General features: G+C 40.4%; 1 protein-coding gene across 1 annotated transcript; it reads left to right on the forward strand.

The window, feature by feature from the left end:
- The first annotated feature begins 336 nt into the window (after window positions 1–336).
- LOC119725264 lies at window positions 337–25,616 on the forward strand. The gene is made up of 15 exons (XM_038196605.1): window positions 337–1,029; window positions 4,351–4,505; window positions 6,298–6,388; window positions 7,087–7,156; window positions 8,477–8,627; window positions 10,503–10,707; window positions 12,581–12,748; window positions 13,793–13,889; window positions 15,938–16,211; window positions 18,194–18,273; window positions 20,299–20,403; window positions 20,679–20,832; window positions 22,262–22,448; window positions 23,543–23,685; window positions 24,846–25,616. The coding sequence occupies exons 1-15, from the start codon at window positions 492–494 to the stop codon at window positions 24,975–24,977; spliced, it is 2,550 nt and encodes an 849-aa protein (XP_038052533.1). The 5' UTR covers window positions 337–491; the 3' UTR covers window positions 24,978–25,616.
- Window positions 25,617–25,666: the final 50 nt, after the last annotated feature.

Here is a 25,666-nt window from a genome sequence, read left to right on the forward strand (position 1 = left end):
GGTAGGGACTGAAAACCCAATCCACATATTGACCCGGGCGGGATTGGAACTCGGGTCACAGCGGTGGAAGGCGGGGAAAGTACCGCTAACATAATGCAAAGGAAACATACATATTACATAATGAGCTAATCATGGTCATTCACGACATCTCTCTCGTATTATCTCCGGCAGTCATAAACCTGCCACCAGCAAAACCGTTGCTTGGATGTCAATGACAAGTTTGCTTTATGACTAGGCGCCTCTAAGTCAAAAAGTCAATATTTAGTTTAAAGATTACCCCGCACAGAAACAATTGCAGAGATCGACAATACAACTTGAAGCCGGTAGATACTAGATAATATATACATTTTTTCTTATCAGAACAAATGCCATGCATGATTTGATGGATTTTGCCATAACAGCCTAATGCAGTAACACTTCACTGTACACAGTTGAAAAGAGACTTTGCTGGGCGTTAGATCACTCTTAAGCTCAGCATCGTAAGCCCGGTAATGGCCCGATTTCCCTTTATTTCAGCAGTCTTTGTATTGCTTTTGGTGACCAATGTCCGCCGTGGGTTATGCACGGTGCAAGACAAGAGAATCCTTCCCGGTTCCTCTGATGCATTGATCAACTTGCCGGAGTTTCGTCAAACCCACTATGTCTCGAATGGTGCCCGCGTCCCATCAGATGTTATGGCGGAACTTGGTGTTAACCAGCTTTTATCCGCTGCCGACTTGCAGACCGGCTTCTTCCAGAAGGTCCGGGAATTCCTGGGCTCAGTGGTCGACCATGCCGGAGCAGAAAGCACCCCGGCTTTGGACATGCCCAGACTGCGGCAAGATGGCCTGAAACTGCTGCAGGACCTTGAATTGTGGGACCCACAGGAACCAGGCCAGATCGACTTGGAGGAGATGGCGGAGGCAGTAGGCAAGGAGATGCGGCAGTTTGTCGGTATCCAGGCCTGGAGGAATGTGTCTGCCAACTGCCTCAACAACACGCTGCAGTTCTTCGATGATGCCAGCACAGGTCTCCCATACGCCCGTCAAAGTGAGTATGAGAGAAAGTATTTGACTAAGGCGGGGGTGACATTTTTTTTTTCTTTTTAAGATCGATGCAGAATAAGGGAACCTCGATTGCGATAAATCAAACGAAGACATTCTTAAAATAAAAATGCACACTGTCTTGGCCACAGCAACACATGGTGAAAGGATATGCTGTGCACTTCATTGATACATTAATGGAAATTGTCGCGGCCAATTCAGATTTGTTTTTAAACCAATGAACAAAAGATCTACTTGTACTCATTTTTTGTTCAATGAACGGGCCAGTTTTATGAAAGAGTCGCGAAAAAGGTGAAGCTCCATTCAGGAGTCATATTGTATTCGTTCATGCATACGAGCGATGAACAAAACACCAGTCAAGCTAGCCTCCATACGCCGGCTACTCGGGCCTCCCGCGATATTGAAGATATAAATCTCATTGCAAACTAGAGCCACATTCCGGTCCAATATTACAGAAATACAATTCCAAAACAGCTGGCTGCTTTCATTGCTATGAATCTGGCTGCAGGGGCCACAGATTAATATACACATCGCTCTGTTATTGTTGCCTGCATCGTCTTTGGCGAGTCGGAACCTATTGTTAATACTGGCCTGCAAACAAAAGACTGTACATTTTGTCATGATCATATTATAAGGATGTGGCGTTACTGAGGCGAAATAAAGACTCACAATAAATTGAGTCAGAGTTCCCCCCCCCCGAACAAAATAAATAAATAAATAAATAAATAAGTAAATAAATAAATAAATGTTAAATCTGTTGAAGCCGACCGCCATAGATGAAGCATAGATTATTTTTCTTATACCAAGTTTATCTTTGAGAGCGCCCTCCACATTATAAATTTGACGCGCTGTGGGAGATATGTAAGAGACCAGTAGAAATGGTGCGGGTACGAGATACAAATGGCTAGTAAAAACTTGCTGTTTATATCAGGAGTTTACCAAATCCACATATAAAACATTCAACATTTTGACATGAATTGCACATTGCCTATAATGTGCCAGATGAAATATCCAAACAAAATGGTGATTAACCCTAAGACCCTTGGCATTTTTTGCTAGGATGCAACTTCAATCCTGCAAAATCTCCATGTAAAAAAATAATACAGCCATAATTCTCAAAACTCCTCCTTTGTTTCTTGAATGTGGTCCGTGAGGGGTGACCACTGCCTCAAGCCTGAAAAATCCCCCAGCAATTACCGTCAATGTATGTTCAGGCAGAGCCATGTGACATCCTGGAGCAGTGCGGAAGATTTAAAGTACAATCTAGACCTAAATGTACGCACGTCTGAGCATAAACAGAATGAGGTCCGGCCCAAGACCTTGACGAGGTACATCCTCCAAATTTAGCCACACATTTTGTGCACAAACTGATATAGCCTCAATCCTGCAAAATCCTATGGGAAGGCCATAGCAGTTAACCTTTCCAAGCCGCATACGTATAGCGCACCAGGGTGAATACAAAAAAAATGTAATCCAAAATAATCGATTAATACGAAAAATTTAGAAAATGATTGACCGTCAAACTGTTTCCATCTTAAAGGGTACTTCAATAGCAGTAGCGTATCCAGCTTTTGATGGGTGGGGGGGGGGGGGGGGGCAAATCCGAACCGAAATGTAGACATGTTTGGGTGTTTTGTTCTCCGGCACTTGGCCGCCGTAAAATTTAAAAAAAAAACGGGGGGAGGGCGGCTAGTACCCATCTTCTAATTCCAAATGGGGGCGCTCTTCAAAAGTGATAATTATTAGGCATACTGGAAAATATATGCCGAGTTTCACTGCGCATTGTAATGTTTTCTTTGTTGGCTGGTTTTCTTGTTTGGGCTTGATGTCAGAACTTTCTGACCATTTATGGAAATATTTACTGAAGTACTTACTGAAGCAATATTTAAAAAAAAAATCCGCCGGGGATACCTACGCTAAGGTTCAATTGATACAGAAATATATTTTTTTAGTTATTGAAGACTGAGCACCATTATTTGCAAAACAAATGCAAATAAACCTGTTTGTTTCCAAGTTTGAAGTGGCGAGTTAAGCAGTCGGAAGAAGGCGCTGTCACTGTGGACATTGCGTAAAAAGGGTATGTCAGAGAATGTTGTTGCATAAAATGGTACTTAGAATGTTGGCCGTGAATGATTGATCATTCCAGAGATTGTATTTATCGCCTCAAAGCCAAACGTCTACTTTTTTCGAAGTTTACCTGATTCGGTGTCAAAAAAGGTGCGCAGTCGCAGTGGATTATGTGTTGAGTGTGAGGAAAGAAACAAGTTGAATGGGTTTCAGCATAACATTGAGTATCATGTTCCGTGATTTAATAAATCAATAATATATGGTCAACATAAGGTACCATTTTAAAGGGAAAATACAACAATTGCAAACATCAAAAAATAAAACTACCAAATCATTTTGAAATACCTTGCTGGACTGTTAGTGAATGAAAGTGTAAAGCATCCTGTAAAATCATGGCACCTGGTATACTGTCATTTTCAAGAAAAGTTGTATTTTTGTATCAATTTCCAACGCTGATCGGCCGACCAGCGTTGGAAAGAACTGGCTTTTTTTCAAATACTGGCCCCAGTTGACATCGCACTTGTTTGCAATCGATTACACACCTATGAACGGGTACAAGCCAGCTAGACTGGTTCCCTGACCTTACAATTCCCCAATGTATGTAAACTGCTCTGTTTCTTCTTAAATGGAGTCAGGGAACCAGACTACAGGAAAATGATTGTTTGTCTTGGTTTTTATAGCATTTTCGAACCCAAAACCTCAAAAAAGTCAGTGTAACTATATTTGCTATATATTTCCAACCCCCCAATTCCATCAATTTCTGAAAATTACAGCAAAAGCAAATGATGTATATTCCCTTTAAGCATCATCTCCTCCAACATTCCCTGTCCACAGCTGCGACAGCACATTCTGCTGACAGCAAACTCACCACATATATTTCAGTAAACTTGGAAAAAGAGCTTTTTTGGACTTCGTTTCGCAATCAATGGTGCTCAGTCATCTGTGAACGAAGATGTGCAATGAAGGTATTAATTGAAAGCTAATGAACTAACCTTTAAGACAAAACCACTTTGGCATTCTACAATTTCTAACCGTTATAAGCTTATATTAAACACTTATGTTTGGATTAGCGGTTTTGTTATTACACCCTGTACAATGGCCACTAATATTCTTACCCCCCCCCCCCGAAGTTGGATGTAGTTTTATACAATGTATGGATGCCACATTCGTTTTTACTAACTTGAAACGTATTGAACCACTAAATATTACAAAATCCCAACACGATTTGATTTCGCCACAGTGATAAGTTCCGATGGCGAATTGATTAACGTGGATTCAGTTCTCAACTTGAATCCTGTGAGTCTTGGTAATGTGGAGATGTGTCAGTCGGTCAAGCAGTGGAACCCAGACGCCCCGTACAAGACGCAGTACTGTAACCTCGCTTATACATTTGCTGTAAGTATATAATTATGGCTTTTTTGTATTTGTTTTGAAATAATTATTGTATATTTTCTTAACAGTCACAGATCAGATTCGACCAAACTCCAGAATGCTACGCCGCTGATTTTGACCAAGAAAGGTGTCAGTTTTAAAAGACAAGTTGTTATTTGGAAGCAATGGACTATCTGGACAAATCTGACCTGTTCTTCAGGTCACATGATAGCCTATACAATATAAAATATAATGGTCTTAGTGTTAGGTTGTGGTGAAAACCTGGCTTTGCATCTATATTCGTTTTTTTATAAAGTTTCAGCATCATTTGGGAGCAGATGTTGATTTCCTAACGTCACCATGTGGTGAAAGATTATAAACTTTGACCTCGGATTATGATAACATCTGATATACCCGGATATCAGGCCATTGACGAATTTTGAGTTCGAGTACCCCAAGTCAAGATGCCCATACAAGACCTATTTCAGACGTCGTGCTTATGCCGTGTCGAATAGAATTGAAATAAGCGCGACGATAACACGGCATAAGCGCGGCAGTAGAACGTTGAACTTCATTACAAAGTCGAATTCAAATACATCCAACATGGCGGACCAACGACAAACAAATATGATTTGTGCTCTTAATCAATGCAAGCTGCATGGAGAAAACGATCTTTGCTTTAGCAGGTACTACTTTAATAATCAAGTACTTATTCCTTGATGAAAGTTACACTGGTGTGCTTTATTGTAGTCCTTTTGTTGTCAAGGCCCGATGAGAACGTTACGCTAATTCCTCTTCTGCCTATGGATGCACCGCTGTATTAAAATTCCCATAGATACCAATGCTAAATGCCCATACTTCAAATTATTATTGTTTTCAAAAAATGCTCACCCCAAAAAAGACGACCCCTATTTTTCCCAAAGCGGAACAGTATATCTTAAAAACGATCCCCATACATCATCATATGGCAAAATAGCGTCGCTTTCGAGCCAAATTGCATCAAACATGCTCAGAATTGAAAGCCTTAAGTCCGGGCCAGAGGTTCATTGCCCCTTCAATTCCCCAATTTCATGGCTCTCAGAACTCTCTTATATGGAATATTTTGCGGGCATAACCTTAATTCATGAGCTCGGCGGATGAGTTTAGGCCTATTTACAGGTGTGCAGCCCTTTGATTCTTGAAAATGTTCCACGTATTCACCGTATTTAGTGATGCGTTTATAAGTTATTTCTTTAATCGCGCACACGTTGCAAGCATGCATATTCCTACTTACGAACGATGTTCACAGCAGTAGTACGGCGCGCGGTTTCAAACGTCGTGCCAGTGCCGTGTCGAATACGATTTCAATTCGAATTTGGCCGCCCAAATTCGAATTGAAATTATATTCTACACGGCATTTCCACGACGTTTGAAACCGCGCCGTTCTACTGCCGTACTAAGTGGATGAGCACGGAAGACCGTTTGACGCAGGCTGGGCCTGTTTCAAACGTCGTGCCTGTGCCGTGTCGAATAAACAAAATTCAAGTTTATTTCTATTCGACACGGCATAAGCACGACGTCTGAAACAGGCCTAGCCTGCGTCAAACGTCGTGCTTCTGCCGTGTCGAACTCAAATACTGACAAAACTTTCTATTAAATACGGCGGTAGCACGACGTTTGACACCAACGTATTGATTAAGTTCGACTCTGCCGTGTAGCACGACATGCTCTGTCTTGCTACACGGCAGTAACACGTAAGGGCTATGAAGTAAAAGGTTCTTCCTGCACATGGAGTGGTTTTTGTTTTGTTTTATGATGGTTGTCTTTTATTCCTCAGCCCGACGTTTACCTTAGCCCTGTCATTGGTCTATGCTTTCCCGCTAACTGCACAGTAGATGATCTCCAACATCTATTTCAACCTGTTCAAGGTATGTATATGTTTATTTTATCGTCCCTGTGTATATACCCGAGTACCTCTTTTGATATCATTTAAATTATTGAAAACTGTTGCTGTGACATTTTGATATTTTATTTAAAGGGCCCCTGCAATGTATTTTTAAGGCAATGCTGAAAATGCACCATTGTGTTATGTTCCATTTAATAGTATTTTCAAATGTCGTTTTTCCATTTTCAAGGGTATTTCAGTGTCTTTTGTGTTTTTTGTATGCTGATGTAGATTTCTATACTAATGAACAAAGTGTGATGCCATTGCAAGCAGAGATTTACTAGTGAAGCTGAGAAATGCCCCTTCGCAGTCAGTGTTCAGTGGTATCAACGCATGGTGTAACAAATGTAATTGCAAACACAGTAGCGTTTCGTGACGCGCCGTCCACTTTGTCATCAACTCCGTAATTAACACCCTCCGCCATGTTTGTTTACAACTTTTTGACACCGTTTTCGGTTCAGAGTTTTTGTGCACATGTGAACACTGTTTCTGATCATCATTTTGACGTCACAAACATGTTTCTGGTCACGGTCGCGAAAACACGTCCCAGCTAGTTACTGTACCTACATTTAAATGTGCATTAATTTGAGATATACAGTAGGTCAACCTAAACAAAGAAAAGAAAAAAAAAAGAAACATACAAACATACATTCTCTCTTCTTTTGTATTTGCTGGTTATAGTTATTGGACTATACATAGATGTATCCTGCTTGGGGCCGTACCCGTGGGAACCGTGGGCAATAGTCACAGTGTAAGTATTGATATCTGTTTTTACAAATTACTCTGTACGCGAAGTAATTCCTTAGATTCGACATCGGGCCTGGAAGGGGTATTCGGGTATTCTCAGGACTGGGGGACACATTGTATGTCCGCACCATCCTCAATTTATATGACGTTATCTGGTCGCACTCCAGCGACCACACGAGGGCGCTTTGTTAAAATTGTGCCCATTATGGTCAGTTTTTTTTGTAATTCTCCTTTTGTTATTTAAATGATTTCAATTTGTGTAAAAACATTCTTTGGTTAAATATTCATCCAACCAAATAACCTTTCGGCTCCAACATATCACAAGAGGGCGCTCAACTCTTTTTTTTTTTTCGTGCAAAAAAAAAATAAAACATTTTTTTTGTGCTGAATATTGTGCTGAAAAGATGAAAGTTGAAAGTGTTTTTTTTACTCCAATAGCGGTGATATTGGATTCTGAGCAGCCTTGTATTTTGTCCCATGACCATGAAGTTCAGCGATTATTATATATTTGTGGCCTTATACTTCTTACAGGTAATTAACACCATTTGCAAATATTCACAAATTGAACCAAAATGAAATATTCTACTTGATATTTAGTACATATTAGGATTAAGCACCATATGAACTAACTGCTCCTAATTATGGTATGCTGTTAATTTTCCACAACAGAGGAATGACCATTATTTCTTCGCGATGGTAATGACCCAACTACCAAACAAAAGCCACTTGTTTTGTAACATGACAGAACTGTGTTTAGTTTGCAAGCGGTGCTGACTTTTTTTTTTTGGAAGATAATTATTTTTTTCCGAGTGACAAACTAGGATCATACGACAACAAGATGCAAGTCAAACGTATTAATGAACATTTTGGAAGGAAGAGCTCGCGTCGAGAAAAATGAAGATGCATTGGCTCAGTTATCTTACAATGCATATCTACTGAGCTGAATGTTGTTTTCTGAGTGTTTACAGTTGAGTCTTTTTTCTTTACTAACCTGCTTTAGATTTATTTTATTGTTCCTTGAATCGGCAAAATGCACTTTTGGAAATGGTGTCCACTTCCTTTAAAAACAAATCTGAGTCGACGTTTCGCGCATAGTGCAACCATTAGAAAAGGCCGCTTTACACAAGAGTGTTTCCATTCATTACAAAAGGGGGGGGGGGGAGGTACGCAGCTGCAAAGACACATAAAATAATGTGCAACTTGTAATTGATATGAGCTATTTGCAACTCAGCAAAACCAATGCAGATTACTCCTACAATTACTAACAATTAACTGCAAATCAACCGTTATATAGAAATGATTAGTACTCCGTTTCCGTTTTTAGATGTATTTTGTGCTTTTTCCTGTTGCTGGTAACCATGGGAACGGTTTACCACGTCATGATTCATCAAAGAATCCAGGCCAGTATGACCAAAGTAACGGCCTGTGTGGAGGAGAGAGTCGAAGGACAATCGGACGAAAATTCTATTCAAAAGGTACGACATATAATTCTGAAAATTGAAGCAAAAGAAGACCGATGTCACGTGCGCTTATAGACCATTCCAGAGGCCCCCTGCAATGGTGAGAGTATTGTGCCAGCTGTTCTACAAAGCAACTGCCCACGGCGCATTCTCTGCACAACAAAACATGCACAGTGCTCTTGCCATTTAAGGGGGCGCCATTATGGATGAGTGTACAGTTTTAGCGCGCTTCCCAGGTCTATCCATTCAGAAAACATAAAAAGAGATTCATAAATCGTAATTGTCTTTTGTTTCTTATATAAGTCGCAATGATCATGCCTCAACCAATATCCAACACCACGCTTATCAGAAATCTACAAACAGCTTCATGGTTAGTTTTGGGTCATTACAACAAAACGAATATTTAAAAACAATGAACAGCAGATTTCAGGAAACATTATACAGTGGCATATAACTCCATTTGCGCCACGAATGATTGTGTAAGGTGAGCAACCTTTCACGCGGCGCAACATTTCAGTTATGACACATTTCACGAAAGTGCTTTAATAGTGAGTAAGTCGCGATTTGCCCAACAAATCAAGGTGTAAGTTATGGCGAAGCGACTGAAAAAGAAACTACTTTACTGGCAGTTCGTGATCGTCGTACAGCTGTAAAGGGTTGATACAAAACACTCAAATGTTTGGTATTACAGACAGAGCTAAACAACAGGTGATACTCAGACTAAGATAGCCCGTGATGCCGGGAAAGCTCTGAATGTATATACGTTTCTTGGTCGTTGGACTTTGTGCATATTTTGACTGACACCGGTGCCTGCAAACCATGCCATTATGTTGGACTTATGAGGCGTCGGACTTATGAGGCGTCGGACTTATGGATAGAAATAAAAGTACATTTAATTGTCGGACTTATGAGGCGTCGGAGCTATGGGGCGTCGGAGCTACGAGGCGTCGGACTTTTAAGGCGTCGGACTTATGAGCTTTTATTTGGTTCGGGGATGCCATTTTGTCGGACTTATGAGGCGTAGAACCTATGAGGCGTCGGGCTTTTGCGCGGACCCCTTTAAAACTACGCACAGCTTCGTGAAATCGGCTGCACATCACAACATCTATGTGAAAAGGTCGATTTAATGTATAAGGTGCGTAACTATAGAGTACCGAAGTGAATACATCACGCGTACAATGTGTGTGTAAAAGACATTTGTGCGTGATTCAGCCCGTGAACCATGCCGTGAACCAACACGTGCGCGTACTCCGTTCGTTTGCACTACACCTGCCGGTTCTAAATGACGTCACACTTCGGTAGTCTATAAAGAGGACGGGGTTCCAGTATGCCCCAGGTGTGTTCTCAGCATGCCTATAAAATATCCCTTTGCACAGTAAGGACCTACATGGGAGAGGATTCGGTGTTTAATTATGCAAAACAAGACTGCGTCTTCTTGGGGATCCTGACCATTCATCGGGCGCCTTCTCTATCGTGTCTTGGTAACCAGTTGTTCTATTACAAAAACATGGCTCCAAATTGATGAATTGACAGGTTAGTCGACATTTCTGATCAAAATGACGTCAGAGTTTTTAAAGTCGACTCCCATTGACTGGTGCACTGCGTCGCATAAGATTCGCATTTTAGAATATATCACACATTCGACCGTGGCTGTTAACCCGTGAATGTCTGATCCTAAGACTAGGTGTGCCCCCACCCTTCCGCTCAGAATCATAACTCTTGAAAATATGATCATCCATCGATTGATTCTGAACTTCCACTTTTGACGTCAACGCGTCTATGTTTCCCTGTAACCTACCCCGAACATCGGTTAACAATAGTTGGCTGGCCCTCTGGGACTATGGCAAAATTAACAATGACACATTATTTTTCCTCATTTAAATTTTCTAGGTAGACATAGAGCTTCAGTACAGCGGCAGCGAGACGGCAAGTGTCGTTGTGAAGAAAGACTTGGAAGCTAATGGCCATGCAGCTCACCACAACAACGGGTTCGTCGACAATGAGGGCAATGCTGCTGACTCGAAGGAGACCAGCTCTCACTCCCAGATTATTCGCTCACATGACAAAGCAGCCAAGCAAAAGATGAAGATATTTGGTAGGCTAAAATGAACCCTCAAAACTTGCAATAAACAATTTGTTTCTCTCCGTTCTTTGTAATAAAGCGTCACCGACACCACGAAGTAACACTCTCCCGTGTTAAAGCATATTTTTTTTTCGATTTTCAGTTTTTTGGATTTTTAAACATTATTCATCAAGGCCTACCATTGCACGAAGTTTCAAAGCTTCAAGAGCTTTACTTTAATAATTACGCTAAGTATCCATGGCAACTTTTGCGCAAAAGTGACAATTTTCGTTTTCACGAAGTAACACTCAAGTTCCATTTTCCATTGCAATGCATGGCGCGCACTCTGCTCACAAGTGAGCAAAAACGTTTCCACGAAGTAACACTCTTCTTGTAACAAGTTGTATGAGCGCGCGCGCGCTGACCTGAAGTTGCACTTTCCTCGTGTTAAATACATTGAAGAGTGTTATTTCGTGAAAACGAAAATTTACAGTTTCGCAGCTTTTTCGGTTTCACGAACTAACACTCATCTTTTTTCTCCTATTTCTTGTTTATTTAATACACAAAACGAGTGAAAAACAGCAGATTTAATAAATTCAATTCATCAAGTGTTCACAACGAGAAACCCAACTGAAAATACTCTGTTGTTTTGACGCAAAGTGTTGTTTTAGAAGGCGTTCAACTTTAGTTGCCGTTTTCTCCGATTGCTAGTTTTTACTGGTATGTAGATGGGTGTTACTTCGTGGTGTCGGTGACAAAAGGTTCTCTGCTATTTTAAAAGATGTTTCATATTTGAATTTACCAACTCTATCATTCAATTTGGTCCACGAAACATTCCACACGCTTTTAACAAAACCAATTTAGACAATTAACATTCAGTTTGAAAGTTTGGTCACCCTATTTTAAAAGTCACCGGAATATTCGTCATTACAGATCAAACGTGTTTAAGCTGTTGCCGAATGGCAGCATTCAGAGTTCGAATTCGTCTTATTTAAATCGTCGGTTGCACCACGAACCGACGTATCGCATTTGTGTGTGTTTCGAAAAAAAACGATTTAAAGTTGGTCATTATTTTGTAGGCTCATTCCATATACTCCATGTGTAAGAATTCCAGCTGTTTCGTTTTGGCTAGTAAATTATAGATTTAACTTTATTGTATGCAATCCGTGTGCATCTGAGTTGCTTAGTTTTTGAGAAATTCAGTTCCAAAGTTATTCGTCACATCGTGAAACAGATTTTTCTCATGTTTATCGTATGTCATACAACGCGCGTAATAGTGGCCGTGTGCCAGTTACGGAGATACGTCGGTTCGTGAAACGCTAAATTCCAATTGTTCATGTCAACGCTCCTTTGTGACGTCATAGCACTATGGAAATTAGCATGTAAAGCGGCGTATCGGGATACGCCACTTCGTGGTGCAGCATTTTTCATTTTTTTAGAGATACGCCGCACAATCTAATTAGCGTTCTTAGTTAATAAGACCTGATTGGAATAAAACTTTCTGAGAATTAGCACTTTGATGAAATAATAACGTTAATGACAAAAACTCAATTTGGCAAAAAATCGAGATACGCCGGTTCGTGGTGCGACCGACGAAATAGATTAGACGAATTTGATGCCTAGATAACAAGGTTTAGCGTAAACGAGACAAAATCGAATAATCCGGGCCTAAAACATGTGCTTATTGTTTTAATTTGCTTGAAATGAATTTGAAATTGTCAGACAAAAGACAACATTCCACTTTGAATATATGCGCACTATATCGATGTTGATGGACGAATTAAAAATCCAGAATCGAACACCAAATACAAAGAAGAAAAAACAAACAAACAGCAGACTATGCATTCGTGTAAAAACATTCAGACTATGCTGGTCTCATTTAACAGCCGTTCTAATTTCTGTACAGGACTTCTAGACAATATCATGATGGGCTTTTCGTCCATCCACAACGGCTCGAAGATTTTGAACACGGAACCGACGGCTGGAAATCTTGGCGTTCTGAACGGCATCCGCGTCATCAGCATGTGGTGGATTATTCTCGGTCACACGGTGTCTTTCATGGGCGGTTATGTCGGTGAGTCCGTTAAGATTGCCTGAACAAGTCATTAGTGCTTGATTAGGAAAACAATCAAACTTTACAGCTATTAGGGTAATTCCCTACGTTAAAATATGTTGACTCTTATATTAATCTGAAATGAGTGAGGGACAGACGCTTAATGATCTCAAATATTTTCTGAGCTCATCCAAGATGTTTTTACTGTAGCGGGATCCTACTGGGCTCTTGTCCGCCAAATCCGGCCGAACGCAAGAAAAGGGGACACACAGACGGGATTTCTAACTCTGAAGAAAGATCTCATTTATTTCGCCAAGCGGATTCTGCGGGCAACCTGCTGCACCGCTACTAGAATTGCAACTGATCATCAATTCCCAGCATAGACATGCACACAGTCTGAACAAATGTATACAATTGTAGCAACTTTACCCAACCCTGGAATCAAACCAAGCCATACCCACGAAAGTGAACAAAAGAACCCCACTGAGCCAACCTATTTGTAGAGCCTATTTCCGGAGCGCGCGCTAGTCAGACCCAAACTAGGTCAGGTGCGCGCCGCCGGAGCCTCTCCGCCGTAGCGCTAGTGCTAGAAAGCAATGACAACAAAAACCGTGCATATACTGTCCGTTTCAATACTTTTGTATGGAGAAACTGTAAAAAAAAGAAACTTGGTTTTATAGTCAACTGTGTCAAAACAACTTCTTATTTTGTGGTGTTTTCAACAGGAAGCAGGGAGGGACGGGGAGGGGGAATCCCACTTGACTTCTTTTTGTTTCAAAACACAAGAACTCCTACCACTAGCAGTATACCCCCTCTGCGTCTTTGGTAGCAAACGGGGTATCAAAATTGAGCTTACAATCTTTTCAAGGGGTGTATAAACATTACATTATCATAAGACGATCAGATTCAAAATCATGATCCTTCCAATGAGTGTGGACTTTTTTTCACTGTTTTTGGTGTTCATTATCTTATACGTTTGCTGGGTACTTCCTGATTTAAATGCTTCAAATTCTTTAAAATCCTGATCTTACCACGAGTCCTGCGTATTTCTGTTTTCCCTTTCAGATAACATGAGTTACGCGGCTAGTACGATGCCCAAGTCGTTCTTGTTCTCGGCTGTCGCCAATGCGAACCTTTCCGTCGATACCTTTTTCTTCCTAAGGTGTGGTACTAGAAAACAAAATGTTGTCCTTTTTTACGCTTTTATGAAAGGAATCATTAAAACGTTAACTAACCAAAATGAGCATTTTACGGAAAGTGTGTTAGGGGTTTTTGTGGATCCAAAATTGACTTCCAGATATTGACCAATCAGCGGGCGCCTTTTGTATCGGGTATTCGGTAACCCGTTAATAAAAAAAATACACCTTGGTAGCACAAATTGGCCAATCAACGGCACCGTCCACATTTCTGATCGAAAAGACGTCACAAAAGTCTACGGAGAGGGTACAACTTGACCCTTTTTTTATTGTTAAAGTATACCTTTAAACTTTTGGCACAAAACAGTTGGATGAAAGTGGATATCTTACATTTTGGTATTTTAATATAGGTTTTCCCGGCTATATCAAAACATTTTTAGTCAGATTCACCAACTCTAACAATCAGTTTCGCCCGAGAATACTTTCACATGTTTTTTAACAAAACCAATTTAGTCAATTTATTCAATTTCAAATTTCGGTCACCCTTTTTAGTCATCGGGTCGAGAATATTCGTCATTACAGACAAATTCTTTTCAGCTGTTGCCGAATGGCAGCATTCAGAGATCAAATATGCCTTATATAAATTACTTAGACAAATTTGATTTCTGAATAACACGATTTGGCGCAGACGAGACGAAATCGAATACACTGGGTCGAAAACGTGTGCACATTGTTTGAATTTGTTTGGACTGAATTTGAAATTGTCCGACAAAAGACTAAATTAAGCATTGAAAGTGCACTAAATCGATGTTGCTGGACGAAATTGAATATAAGAATGGGTGAATGAAAACGAAAAATGTTTTAAAATAGCCGGGAAAACCTTTATTACACATCTTAATCATTATTCACTTCCTAGACAGAAATTGGAGTAAACAAGTTCACACATTGGGTGGCATATAATGACCACCCCTTTCAACGCGAATATGCAGGTGGTTTTGGGGCTTAGGCCTATTTGTTTATTTCACAACTTGAAAAACAACAATATTGTATTGGTGATTGTGACATTGTTCACGCAGTAAAGAGCACGTTCCTAAAACTGTACATGTGTCATATGCGTAATTGATATTACGCATATGTATCTAACATGCATTTGTACTCATGAACACTGATAATATGGGTTTTCCCGGCTATTTTAAAATATTACTTTTGATCTCACCGTTTCTAATATTCAAATTCGCCCATCAACATCGATTTAGTGCTCTTCCAAAGTTTAATTTCGTCTTTTGTCAGACAATTTCAAAATCAGTTCAAGCAAATTCAAACAATGAGCACACGAGTCCGGTTTTCGTCCTGGAGTATTCAATTTCGTCTCGTCTATGCCAGACCTTGTTATTCAGAAATCAAATTCGTGTAATTGATTTATGTGAGACGAGTTTGATCTCTAAATAATGTCATTCGGCAACAGATTAGACGAATTTGATCTGTAATGACGAATATTCTCGACTCGGTGACGAAATAGGGTGACCAAACTTTAAAATTGAGTAGTGAATGACTAAATTGGTTTCGGTAAAAGCGTGTGAAATTTTTCTGGAACAAAATTGAATGTTAGAGTTGGTGAATTCGAATGATAAACGTTTTAAAATAACCGGGAAAACCTATGTGCGCTTTAAGGCGGAGTTAGAAAGCAGTAGTTTTGCATCGGCCTAAGGAAACCCTATTTGCTTTAATTGTGTAAATATATCAATACCAGTGAATGCCCTATAGCTGAGACACCTACAACACGTAGGGTCTATTGTCTCAACCGCATGATGGTTCAGCTGATCTTCTCTCCGTACTCCATATGGTGGGTGAGTTGAACAAGACTGTTAACAGGAATAAGTAACCTGTATTTGAGGAAAAACTGATGTCAAAAGATTGATGTCAAAACAGCGTTCTTATGCAAGCTAGGCACGAAAAATATACAGTCATATTTAACTGAAAAATGTCAAACTTGTATCCAGCTTTAGCATTGCCGAAGTTAACTGCCGCTCATTTCGAAGTGTAAATATACCATTGTTTCTTCCTTCGATACTAGCGGTCTCCTTCTGACATACCTGACGTTGAAACATCTCAAGAAAGCCAACGGTAGACTTAACTGGTTTCTCTTCTATCTCCATCGCTTCATTCGTATCACCCCGGCCTACATGGTGTCTGTGGCTATATTTGCTAGCCTAGCCATTCATTTCGGCCAGGGACCGGGCAAGAGGCGATTGTTCGAAGCTGCTGCCGACGCTTGCCGCAAAAACTGGTGGACCAATTTGCTGTACATCAACAACCTATATCCCTTCCCTGGCGAATTGGGTCAACAGGTAGCAAAAGTTTTTTTTTTCTCTGCAGCAAAATATAAATCACTCATAGTACGCATACGTCATTTCGTAAACGGAAAGGTTACAGGACTTCACTTCTTTAAAACAATTCCTCACAGCCATGAATTTGTAATGAAAGTTAAACAATAATAATACTAACTAGAGATTCGCGTTTGTTGTTACAAACGCAGAGTGGTCGGGTAGACAACTATTTTATGAAACACTGTCCAGTTAAGTTATGAATATTTTTTTATATAAAAACAAAGGATCTGGAAATTTAATCCTTTCCAGGACAATCAATAATTTTGTTTAAGCAATGCATCTTTAACGGTGGGATAAATTCCAGTAAACGTTCTACGTACACATACAAGTTATTTCGTGCTTGATCACATCATTAGTCAAAAACGGGAAGTGAATACTGATTTAGTTCGGAGTGGATGTTCATTGTGAAGTTAAATAACGTATGAACATTTGGAGAATATAAGGGGTCATTCAAAATGTTCGATGTTTTTAAATTTCGATGTTTTTATTTTTTTTTTCTCAAATTGTTTTTACCCACCCACCCACCCCAATTTTCGATCTTAAAATTTTGATTTGCCATTCAATAAAAAAACATAACGAATGTCCAGTTCAGTGACGGCGGAATGCAGGTGCTGTCCGTATACAGTACCTTTGCAACAACACGGCCCACTGGAATTCCCGTACATATAGGGAATCTACCTGGAAACACGTAAAACTTGTCAATTTAAAACGGTAATAAAAAGTTTCAGCTCGCTCTAAACAAAATTATTTAGAAAATTCAGTCGTTTTTGATAGAAAAACAAATCGAACTCTCAACTCGCGCTTTTTAGACGTGTGGCATGGGCGCTGCCATGTTCATTGCACGCAGATATATCATGCGCAATAATTGCGCATGCATGCACGTAGTCTTGAACACAAGTAGGTTTATTTCGTTGTCGCGACTCGTACGGGCAATATCTTTTTAATTGAAAAAAAAAGTGAATTTCGATCAACAAAAATTCCAATAAATTAATTTGACCCACCCACCCACAACAAAAATCGAAATTTAAAAACATCGAAAATTGTGAATGGCCCCTAAGTGTATGTATTCATAACACCTAACGTCCGCTTTAATGACGTCAGAGTATTTGGAAGCAAAAGATCAACATTTTAACGGTATCGTTATTTGGGCTTAGATATGCGACATGGATCAAATGATACAATTAAATAAAAATATGATCGTTGGCAGATTCTCATAGAAGTAACTTCCGGTCTGATGACGTTATCAATTTGAAACCTTGCCAATCAAAGAATATCAAGGGGCGATTTAGGAAAATTTGAACCTATGGTTTTAAAATTAAAGAAAACAAACATTCTTTATGTGCCGCTAGGGGGGCGCCCTTTCGGATGATGACGTCATCACACTTTTTTTGTGTCCTGACATTCCTCATTAAACAGTTTTATAATATATATATGTCTGCATTAAAATGCTTCCGCTTTTGAGCTTTATTGAGTTTTTATTGCACTTCCGGTAAGACCGGAAGAAAAGGTTAAGCGGTTTTGTGTCAGGGAACACGAACTGTTTCTCACAACATAGTTTACAACCTCACGAAAAAAAACCCGAACACGATACTCTATTTAGTTCAAAAGATATAACGCAAACTATTTTGTCAAAATTTCTCTTAAATCGCTTGTAATTTGATACCTGATGACGTCATGATGACGTAACAGCATGTATAACATCTACGTAACATGGTACAAGTTCACACAAGGTGTGTGATCACTTTATGTCTTCCTAGAGGCCGGAGTCTCCCTATTTTCGAAAACATAACGATAAGGTGTCTCCCTAATGGTACATTTATTAATATAATAGGTAAAGTAAGCAATTTGATATTGTACAGAGGTGAAGATTTTTTTTCTGACGGATTCAGTCCCACCGGCGTGATTTTCAAAGGCTTTTCTGTGTGTGTGTGTCTCATGTACAGTGCATGGGGTGGTCGTGGTATCTTGCTAATGACATGCAATTCTTCGTCATCAGCCCTGTCATCATCTACCTACTGTACAAGTAAGTTTATCCTCAAGCAAACTTGAAGCAAGCTGCAGTACGTAAAGGAACCAGACATGCTTGCGTCTCGAACGAATGCAAATGCACACACATTTTTGTTGCTCTAAAGTTCCATAGTACCAATGCAAGATTCCGAAGACGTACTTTACGGGCTGTGTGCTTGATGGTGCGGTGGTCCTGGAACGACATGTTAATATTGACCTGTTTAATGTAAACCTTGTAACCTCTTAATATTGACGTTGTACCTTCGCAATATGCACGTTGCACGTGGCTTAATATCGCACTTGGGAAGTTGTTCCTTCTTAACCCTAAAGGGGCCGGGGGGCGGAATCAGCCCCCCCCCCCCTCAACATGTTCTGTGATAGCCTCTAAAAAAAAATTGTCGCGACCCGAGCTGTTATGACTTTGTAGCCTCGAGCTTTGCGCATCTTTTGATACCAAAAACATAACAATCGGACCACGGGTTGCCGCGTAGCGAAAGATTTTCCGGCGCTACGCGCCGTCAAAACTGAATGTTCGCATATACGTCGTGTACACAGAGCAGAATTGCCATTCGTACATATATATAATTAATTAGCAATAATTCCAAAACCCTTTGACCTATAGTCATGAAATGTCTTGGGTACGTTTAGGAAGAGTTGCTCTATGCATGTGCCGAGTTTCAAAATTGTTCGTCACTCGATGGCCGAGATCTTAGGGGGGGGGAGGAATCCGCCCCCCCCCCTCCCCCGGCTGAGAGATGGTCAAAATAACCCGGCCCCTTTAGGGTTAATGTTTATGTTCCAACTTGTTAATATTCACGTTCGATCTTGTCAATGTACAGCATTGATCATGCTTGATGTCAACGTTGCACCTTGCTTCTTCGCAATATGAACCATGTTTCTTCGCATTGTGAACGTTTGACCTTGCATCTTGTTAATATCATTGTTGAACCGTCCTCCGCGTTTTAAGGTTCTGTCCGCCGATCACAAAAGAAGTTCAGTGTTCTCTCAGCAAAGCGAAAACAAATCACATAAGGATGGGTGTGAATTGAAAGAACGCACACTTTTTTTTTGAAAACGGTGGTTGTGTTGAAAACTACGTAACTTGAAAAGTACATAAGTGATGTAAATGATTTTTTGTATTAAATGAAAGCTTATGAATTGGGTTTTTATATACTAGATTTTGAAAGCGCTACATGCAGAACTTTACTAAAAACAATGGTCCCGACATTAAAGGGTTTCCTTTTTTTTACTCACCTATAAAGCTGCCTGTTAGCTGTTCGTATGATTGTTTTTGACATGAGGTCAATTTTGAACATTTTGGGTGCGTAGATACTCCGAAGCATCGGCCTCAACCCCAATGAGTTTCATTTGATTTCAGTGTGCACAGATGTCAATTGAGCACAATAACATGTTTGGACACTGTGGCCAAGTTCCTTGCCTTAATCAATGTCAGTGAAAGCTGTGAAAAATCCTGCATGTTGTGAGAAAAGGATAAGTGCATGGTTTGAGATTGGTATCACTTGTCCTTGAGCATAAAACTAGGCCTAGCCATGATGACTAATAGCCAGGTTAATGATTGCAATCCCAACTACAAGCCCTTTATACATCATGAAGGACTTTATACAGCTTACTTTTAATGTCCTGTAAATGAAAAACGCAAGGATTTTAGTCAAGTGTACACAAAATATTGTTTAGATCAATTGACTATTTAGCAGTGATGCGTAACTGCAATGACATTTACCTCATAGTTATAGAGGATGAAGTTAAGGCTTATGAGTATCTGCATTACCAAACATTTTTTAATTGACCTTAATATGGTTAAGTAGTTATTTCAAAAAAAATAGTTATTTCAAAAATATAGTCAGACGGACACTGTATATGGGATATAATGCATACACATGCAATGCGGTATAGAAATCAAGTGTTTACATCTCTTCAATTGATTTATAATTTACGCGAGTGTAAAGTGTTAATTGAAAATTGACTGATATATTACCGTCCGAATCTTACCTGTATATGATTTACATCCATTTTCCCTTAGAAATGCTAAGTGGGGAATGGGCTTGATAATGACACTGTGTCTTGCGTCTTTTGGCGTCACTGCATACATCGCTGCTTATTATGGGGCAGGAGTTGGTTTCTTTCCGTAAGTCACTCAATGTATTTACAAATTCATCTCCCACTAAGGCATGTTTCATCTGCACATAGACCCTGCAATTCAACGCCTGGTAATTGTTTGTTTAATGTGATTTTTTTCTCTCTTATTTTGGCTGAATTTAATCACAACGCTAATATTTCCTTTAATTTGAAATGGGCCCAGGAAATAGTAAAACAAGAAATAATGAGACACAAATCCAGTATCCTGAGATATTCAGAAGTTATATGAAAACGATATTGATGTTGTTGTTTTGTCAATACTAGTGATTATAACAACAACACTGTTGTTGTGTACGGAAGCACTGGAGTGGACATCATATACGGCAAGCCATATTGCCGAATACCAGCCTATTTGGTCGGCGTGGTGTTTGGATACATCTTCTACAAAGTGCAAGGGAGACCATTTAAAATGAGCAAGGTATTGTTCTCATAAGAAACCCAACCCAACCCATCCAAGCCCAACCCAAGCAGGTCCAAGCCCAACCCAACCAGGTCCAACCCAACCCAACCCAGCCCAACCCAACCCAACCCAGCCCAACCCAACCCAACCAAACCAAACCCAGCCCAACCCAACCCAACCCAACCCAACCCAACCCAACCCAACCCAAACCAACCCAGCCGAACCCAACCCAACCCAACCCAACCCAGCCCAACCCAGCCCAACCCAACCCAACCCAACCCAACCCAACCCAACCCAACCCAACCAAACCCAACCCAGCCCAGTCCATCCCAACCCAACCCAGCCCAACCCAACCCAACCCAACCCAACCCAACCCAACCCAACCCAACCCAACCCAGCCCAGTCCAACCCAACCCAACCCAGCCCAGCCCAGTCCAACCCAACCCAACCCTCCCCAACCCAACCCAACCCAACCCAACCCAACCCAACCCAGCCCAGTCCAACCCAACCCAACCCTGCCCAACCCAACCCTACCAAGCCCAACCCAACCCAACCCAGCCCAATCCAACCCAACCCAACCCAGCCCAGCCCAGTCCAACCCAACCCAACCCAGCCCAGCCCAGCCCAACCCAACCCTACATAGCCCAACCCAACCCTACCCAACCCAACCCAACCCAACCCAACCCAACCCAACCCATCCGAACGCAACTAAACCTAACCCAGTCTAGCCCAACACACCCAGCCCAACCCAACCCTACCGAGCCTAGCCCAACCCAACATACCCCATCCGAACCCGGCCTAGCTCAGCCCAGCGAAACCCAACCCAATTCAACCTCACCCGACCCAGCCAAACTTAAACCAGCCTAGCTCAACACACCCAACCCAACCCAACCGAGCCCGCCCTACCTCGGCCCAGCTAAACCCAACCCAACCCGAACCTACCCAACCAAGAATGCATTTGGCTGCAATTGGAGATCTTATATTGTCCATATTTTGTTTGTAGTTGTACTAACTATTGAAGAAGACCTACAATATATATTTGTACACGAATCCAAATTGGGGACCTCTCGGGAAATGGGGACTCTATTGTCCTATATTTTTCAATGTCCCCTTTTGAATGCAGTAACAATTACAATCCCCAGTTGTCCCTGTTTCGATGGTACCACTAGCTTTTCGGGAAGACTTCCCATATGTTTTGTGCAGGAATCGAAATTGGGGACCTCTTGGGAATTGGGGGCCCAATTGTTCTCTATTTTTCTCAAACGACCCATATTGAATTCAGAAACAAACTCAACCCTCACTAGCCCAACCCAAACCAACCCAACCTAGGTGTATTTACCTGCAATCGTGGACCCTAATGTCCTCGAATATGCAAAAACAATTTCAACCCTACCTGACCTAGCCTTTACCAATCAAACTGTTTTCGGTTTGTTCTGTTTCCCTGCAGTGTCTTAACCTATTCATGTGGTTTCTGTCTACGGCTGTTGGCCTGTCAGTCGTGTATGGAATTTACAGAGAGGAATTAATAGGATCATTTCCGCTGTATGCTGCAGTGCTCTACAACGTGTTCGCCCGACCAGCGTTTGTAACGGCCGTCGGATGGGTTTCATTCTCTTGCTTGGTAGGCTATGGAGGTAAGCCGAATAGATTGACTTTGTTTCTTATAAATGCCTGTGGTAGACTGTTTCCTATTCAACCTTATTTTTAATTTTTTTTTTTTACATTTTCAAAGGTATTTTAGTGCCTTTTGGTTTTAATGCTACAATGCAAATGTCCATATTCATAGTAGCCAGAAACCTTCCTGATGTATTTTTTGTGTGCACAACAAGTTCCCAGAATGTTGGATATTTGCTGTTATTTTTTGTTTCCTTTTTTTTTGGTGGTTCGTTGTTTTGTTAGCACGTGTCAGAGAGCCACTGCACAAACCTTGCTCACAAACGTTATCAATGAGCAGATGTTTGGTTCACATTGTTTTGTACACAAAAGCCCTTAACGGAACATTGTCAAAAATGCATAGACACGTTTAGGTGCTTAAAGACGTGCATTGGGAAATAATATCAACCAAAATGGATATCAAATTGTTTTCATACATACAGATTTAGAAAGTTACCTAAAATGTGTTTCTAAGAATACTAATCATTCCATAAACACTCGAATGGTGCGTTGACACGTTTCTTAGTCACTTTTCGGGCCCTATTCTTAGTCAAACGAATGTTTTTTCCAAGGTAACACTTTAAAACGAAGTCAAGGAACATCTCATAATACTTTTTAAAAATTGAGTAATCAAAAGGATTAACTGTAACCCAGTATCTCGTGATTATAAAACTATGTTATTTCTGAATTGTCCATGAGCTCAACAGTATCCTGTGAACCCTTCAACTTTTAATTCATTAATAGCCACAAACCGAAAAATACGGCTCTTTAATTCGTTACTGTGTATACAATCCACACATTTAACACGAAACTAACATTTAGGACATTTATAGTTAAACTTATTTGTTGATACTATTAAGTGCATACATAATTATGAGCAAATCCTTCCCCAATTACACGCTTAAAATGTATACATTTATACTGGGCAGGCACTTTTACTTGAATTTGGTATTTATGCTTCATTTGTATCAACAACTCCAAGTTTAATCAGTAACATTTCAAAAAAGTATCAATACTGTATTTGAACAAAACTGTTGCTGACGACAAATTTGTCCTTCTTCTCTTCCCCTTGCAGGACCCGTCAACGCCCTCCTGAGCTGGGGCTTCTGGGCCCCGTTGAGTCGCATCACCTTCGGTGCTTATCTCCTGCACCCCATCATTATCTACACCATTTACACGAGTGCCAAGGCTCTGTATCACTTTACCTACATGCAATGGGTAATCATTTCTCTATCTTTTAGCGCTATATTGCACTTTTGATATAGAGCGCCCAACCAGAAGCTCATTTGTTTTATTTCGGCGCTAGTATTATAAGTATTAGTGTAACATATAGATTTAGATATAGTCTTTGGGATGTTTGACTCCCCTTATATGTTAGAATACTTTAGCTGTGGCTAAGAGCGGAATGAACGATGACTATAAAGAATGCAAAGAGACACTGGTAATAACTATGAGCTCAGCTTTATGGAAAACTATTTATTTTTCAAGAACTCAATATTCTATCGGTATTGTGAAAGCACAGAACTATAACCGCAGGCCATGAGGCTGAAACAGCTTATGGGTATTGTTGGGCACCAGAATACAGAATTTGGAGTAAGAAGACAGAGCTTCTGAAAAGTTGAATGAAGTGGGAAAATGGGGACCTTTTGTACAATTTCTGAGGGGCAACTTTGAGTGAAAAGAGGAGATTATGTCATATAAGGAAAACACAACTTATATGACATCATTTCTGAGTAAAGGTAGACTGACCATGGACTGACGTAATGGTCAGCCTAGGGGATAACCCTTATGAGGTCATTTTGAGGATAGTACACATTTCGGTCTTACATTAGTATTATTTAATCATATATTAATGCCTGATCTAATAATGAGGGTTAAATCGAACTTGTTTACGCCTTTGATTCTTTCAAGTGTTCTTTCTAGATTAAGAACCTCAATCATGTCATACATTGCGAAAATTGAGTTATGAACGGTATATAATACACAAACTTGGCACATCCTCGAGTGTAACTTTTTTTTCCAAGTTGAAACAATTGAGGAAAAATCACAAATATGTTTGTGTTATAATTGTCTGTTTTACTTTCGAACATATTGAAACGTAAAGTCCTTGCTATGACTTTTAGCAAGTTTACTTCATCCTCTCTTTAACACCCAGCTATGTTATGGTACGTCCCTTTCGCAAGTTCTCGTAAACAAGTCCTTATATGGAAAGTAGGATTTTGAAATATGGACTCGTTGTTAGCTTTCATAGGACTCCTAATTTCACGTGACACTGGAAAAGTGTTTAAACCGGCCACGTTATGGGCTCTCGACAAATATAAATTGGTATTTATTATTGCTTCGTCAAACAGTGCTAATGTACAACTTTTTTCTGGCAGGTATGTTTGTTCCTAGCTAATCTGGTGTTAGCCTACGCAGCGGCCTTCGTGTTGTCCATCGGCGTGGAAGGCCCGGTTATGGCGCTGGAGAAAGCTCTACTCGGCGGAGGGGCGAGAAGCAAGAAGAACTAACGCACGGAGTTCGAACAACACAGCATTAGGGACGAAATTTGGAAATGTTGGCGGCAAATATAATGTTGTTATTAACCTAAATTACGTTCTGGTGCACTATACAAGCTTTTGGGTCAGATTTGATCGGAATTCGGGTCAAATTTTACCCAATACAGTTAAGGTGTCAAATAAGTGATAATGACATTTTTGCCAAGGTTTTCGGACAAGTGTAATTTTGACCTGAAATAAAAAAAAATGTCAGGACAAATGGGATCCGGATCCGAACCACATAGTCGAATTGTTGCTTACAATAAAAGTACAAGCGTTTATAACTTTTTCAGAGGGTGGGTGGGTGGGGGCCGGGGGATGATGCACTATAGCATTTTATGAAGGGGCACCAAGGGTTGGCCAACCAATATTTTCTAGAAATTTCCTGGCCACCACATATACTGCAAATTGTTACAGGGAGCGGGCTGGACCTCTTTTGACGATAGAGGGCGCTCTTGTATTCTTACTTGTTTATTCACATTTTATAAAGTCGTTTGATAAGGGAAGTCAACTATTGTAATCTTGATTCCTCTGCGTATTAAAAAGCTGGCACAAATTATTTAAAAAGACGCTAGGCAAACAGCATTTATTATTATTGATTTTTTTTTTTTTTTTCGGGGGGGGGGGGGGGTTGGGGGAAGGGTGGGCATCGTTGGGACGGG

Source organism: Patiria miniata, unplaced genomic scaffold (genome assembly GCF_015706575.1).
Source record: "Patiria miniata isolate m_02_andy unplaced genomic scaffold, ASM1570657v1 HiC_scaffold_19, whole genome shotgun sequence".
In the NCBI taxonomy this organism is placed as follows: domain Eukaryota; kingdom Metazoa; phylum Echinodermata; class Asteroidea; order Valvatida; family Asterinidae; genus Patiria; species Patiria miniata.

Coding starts and splice junctions, on each gene's coding strand:
- LOC119725264 (XM_038196605.1), top strand. CDS start 492: ATGGCCCGATTTCCCTTTATTTCAGCAGTCTTTGTATTGCTTTTGGTG. Junction 4,506..6,297: donor ACCTCGCTTATACATTTGCT/GTAAGTATATAA, acceptor TTTATTCCTCAG/CCCGACGTTTACCTTAGCCC. Junction 6,389..7,086: donor TCTATTTCAACCTGTTCAAG/GTATGTATATGT, acceptor TGCTGGTTATAG/TTATTGGACTATACATAGAT.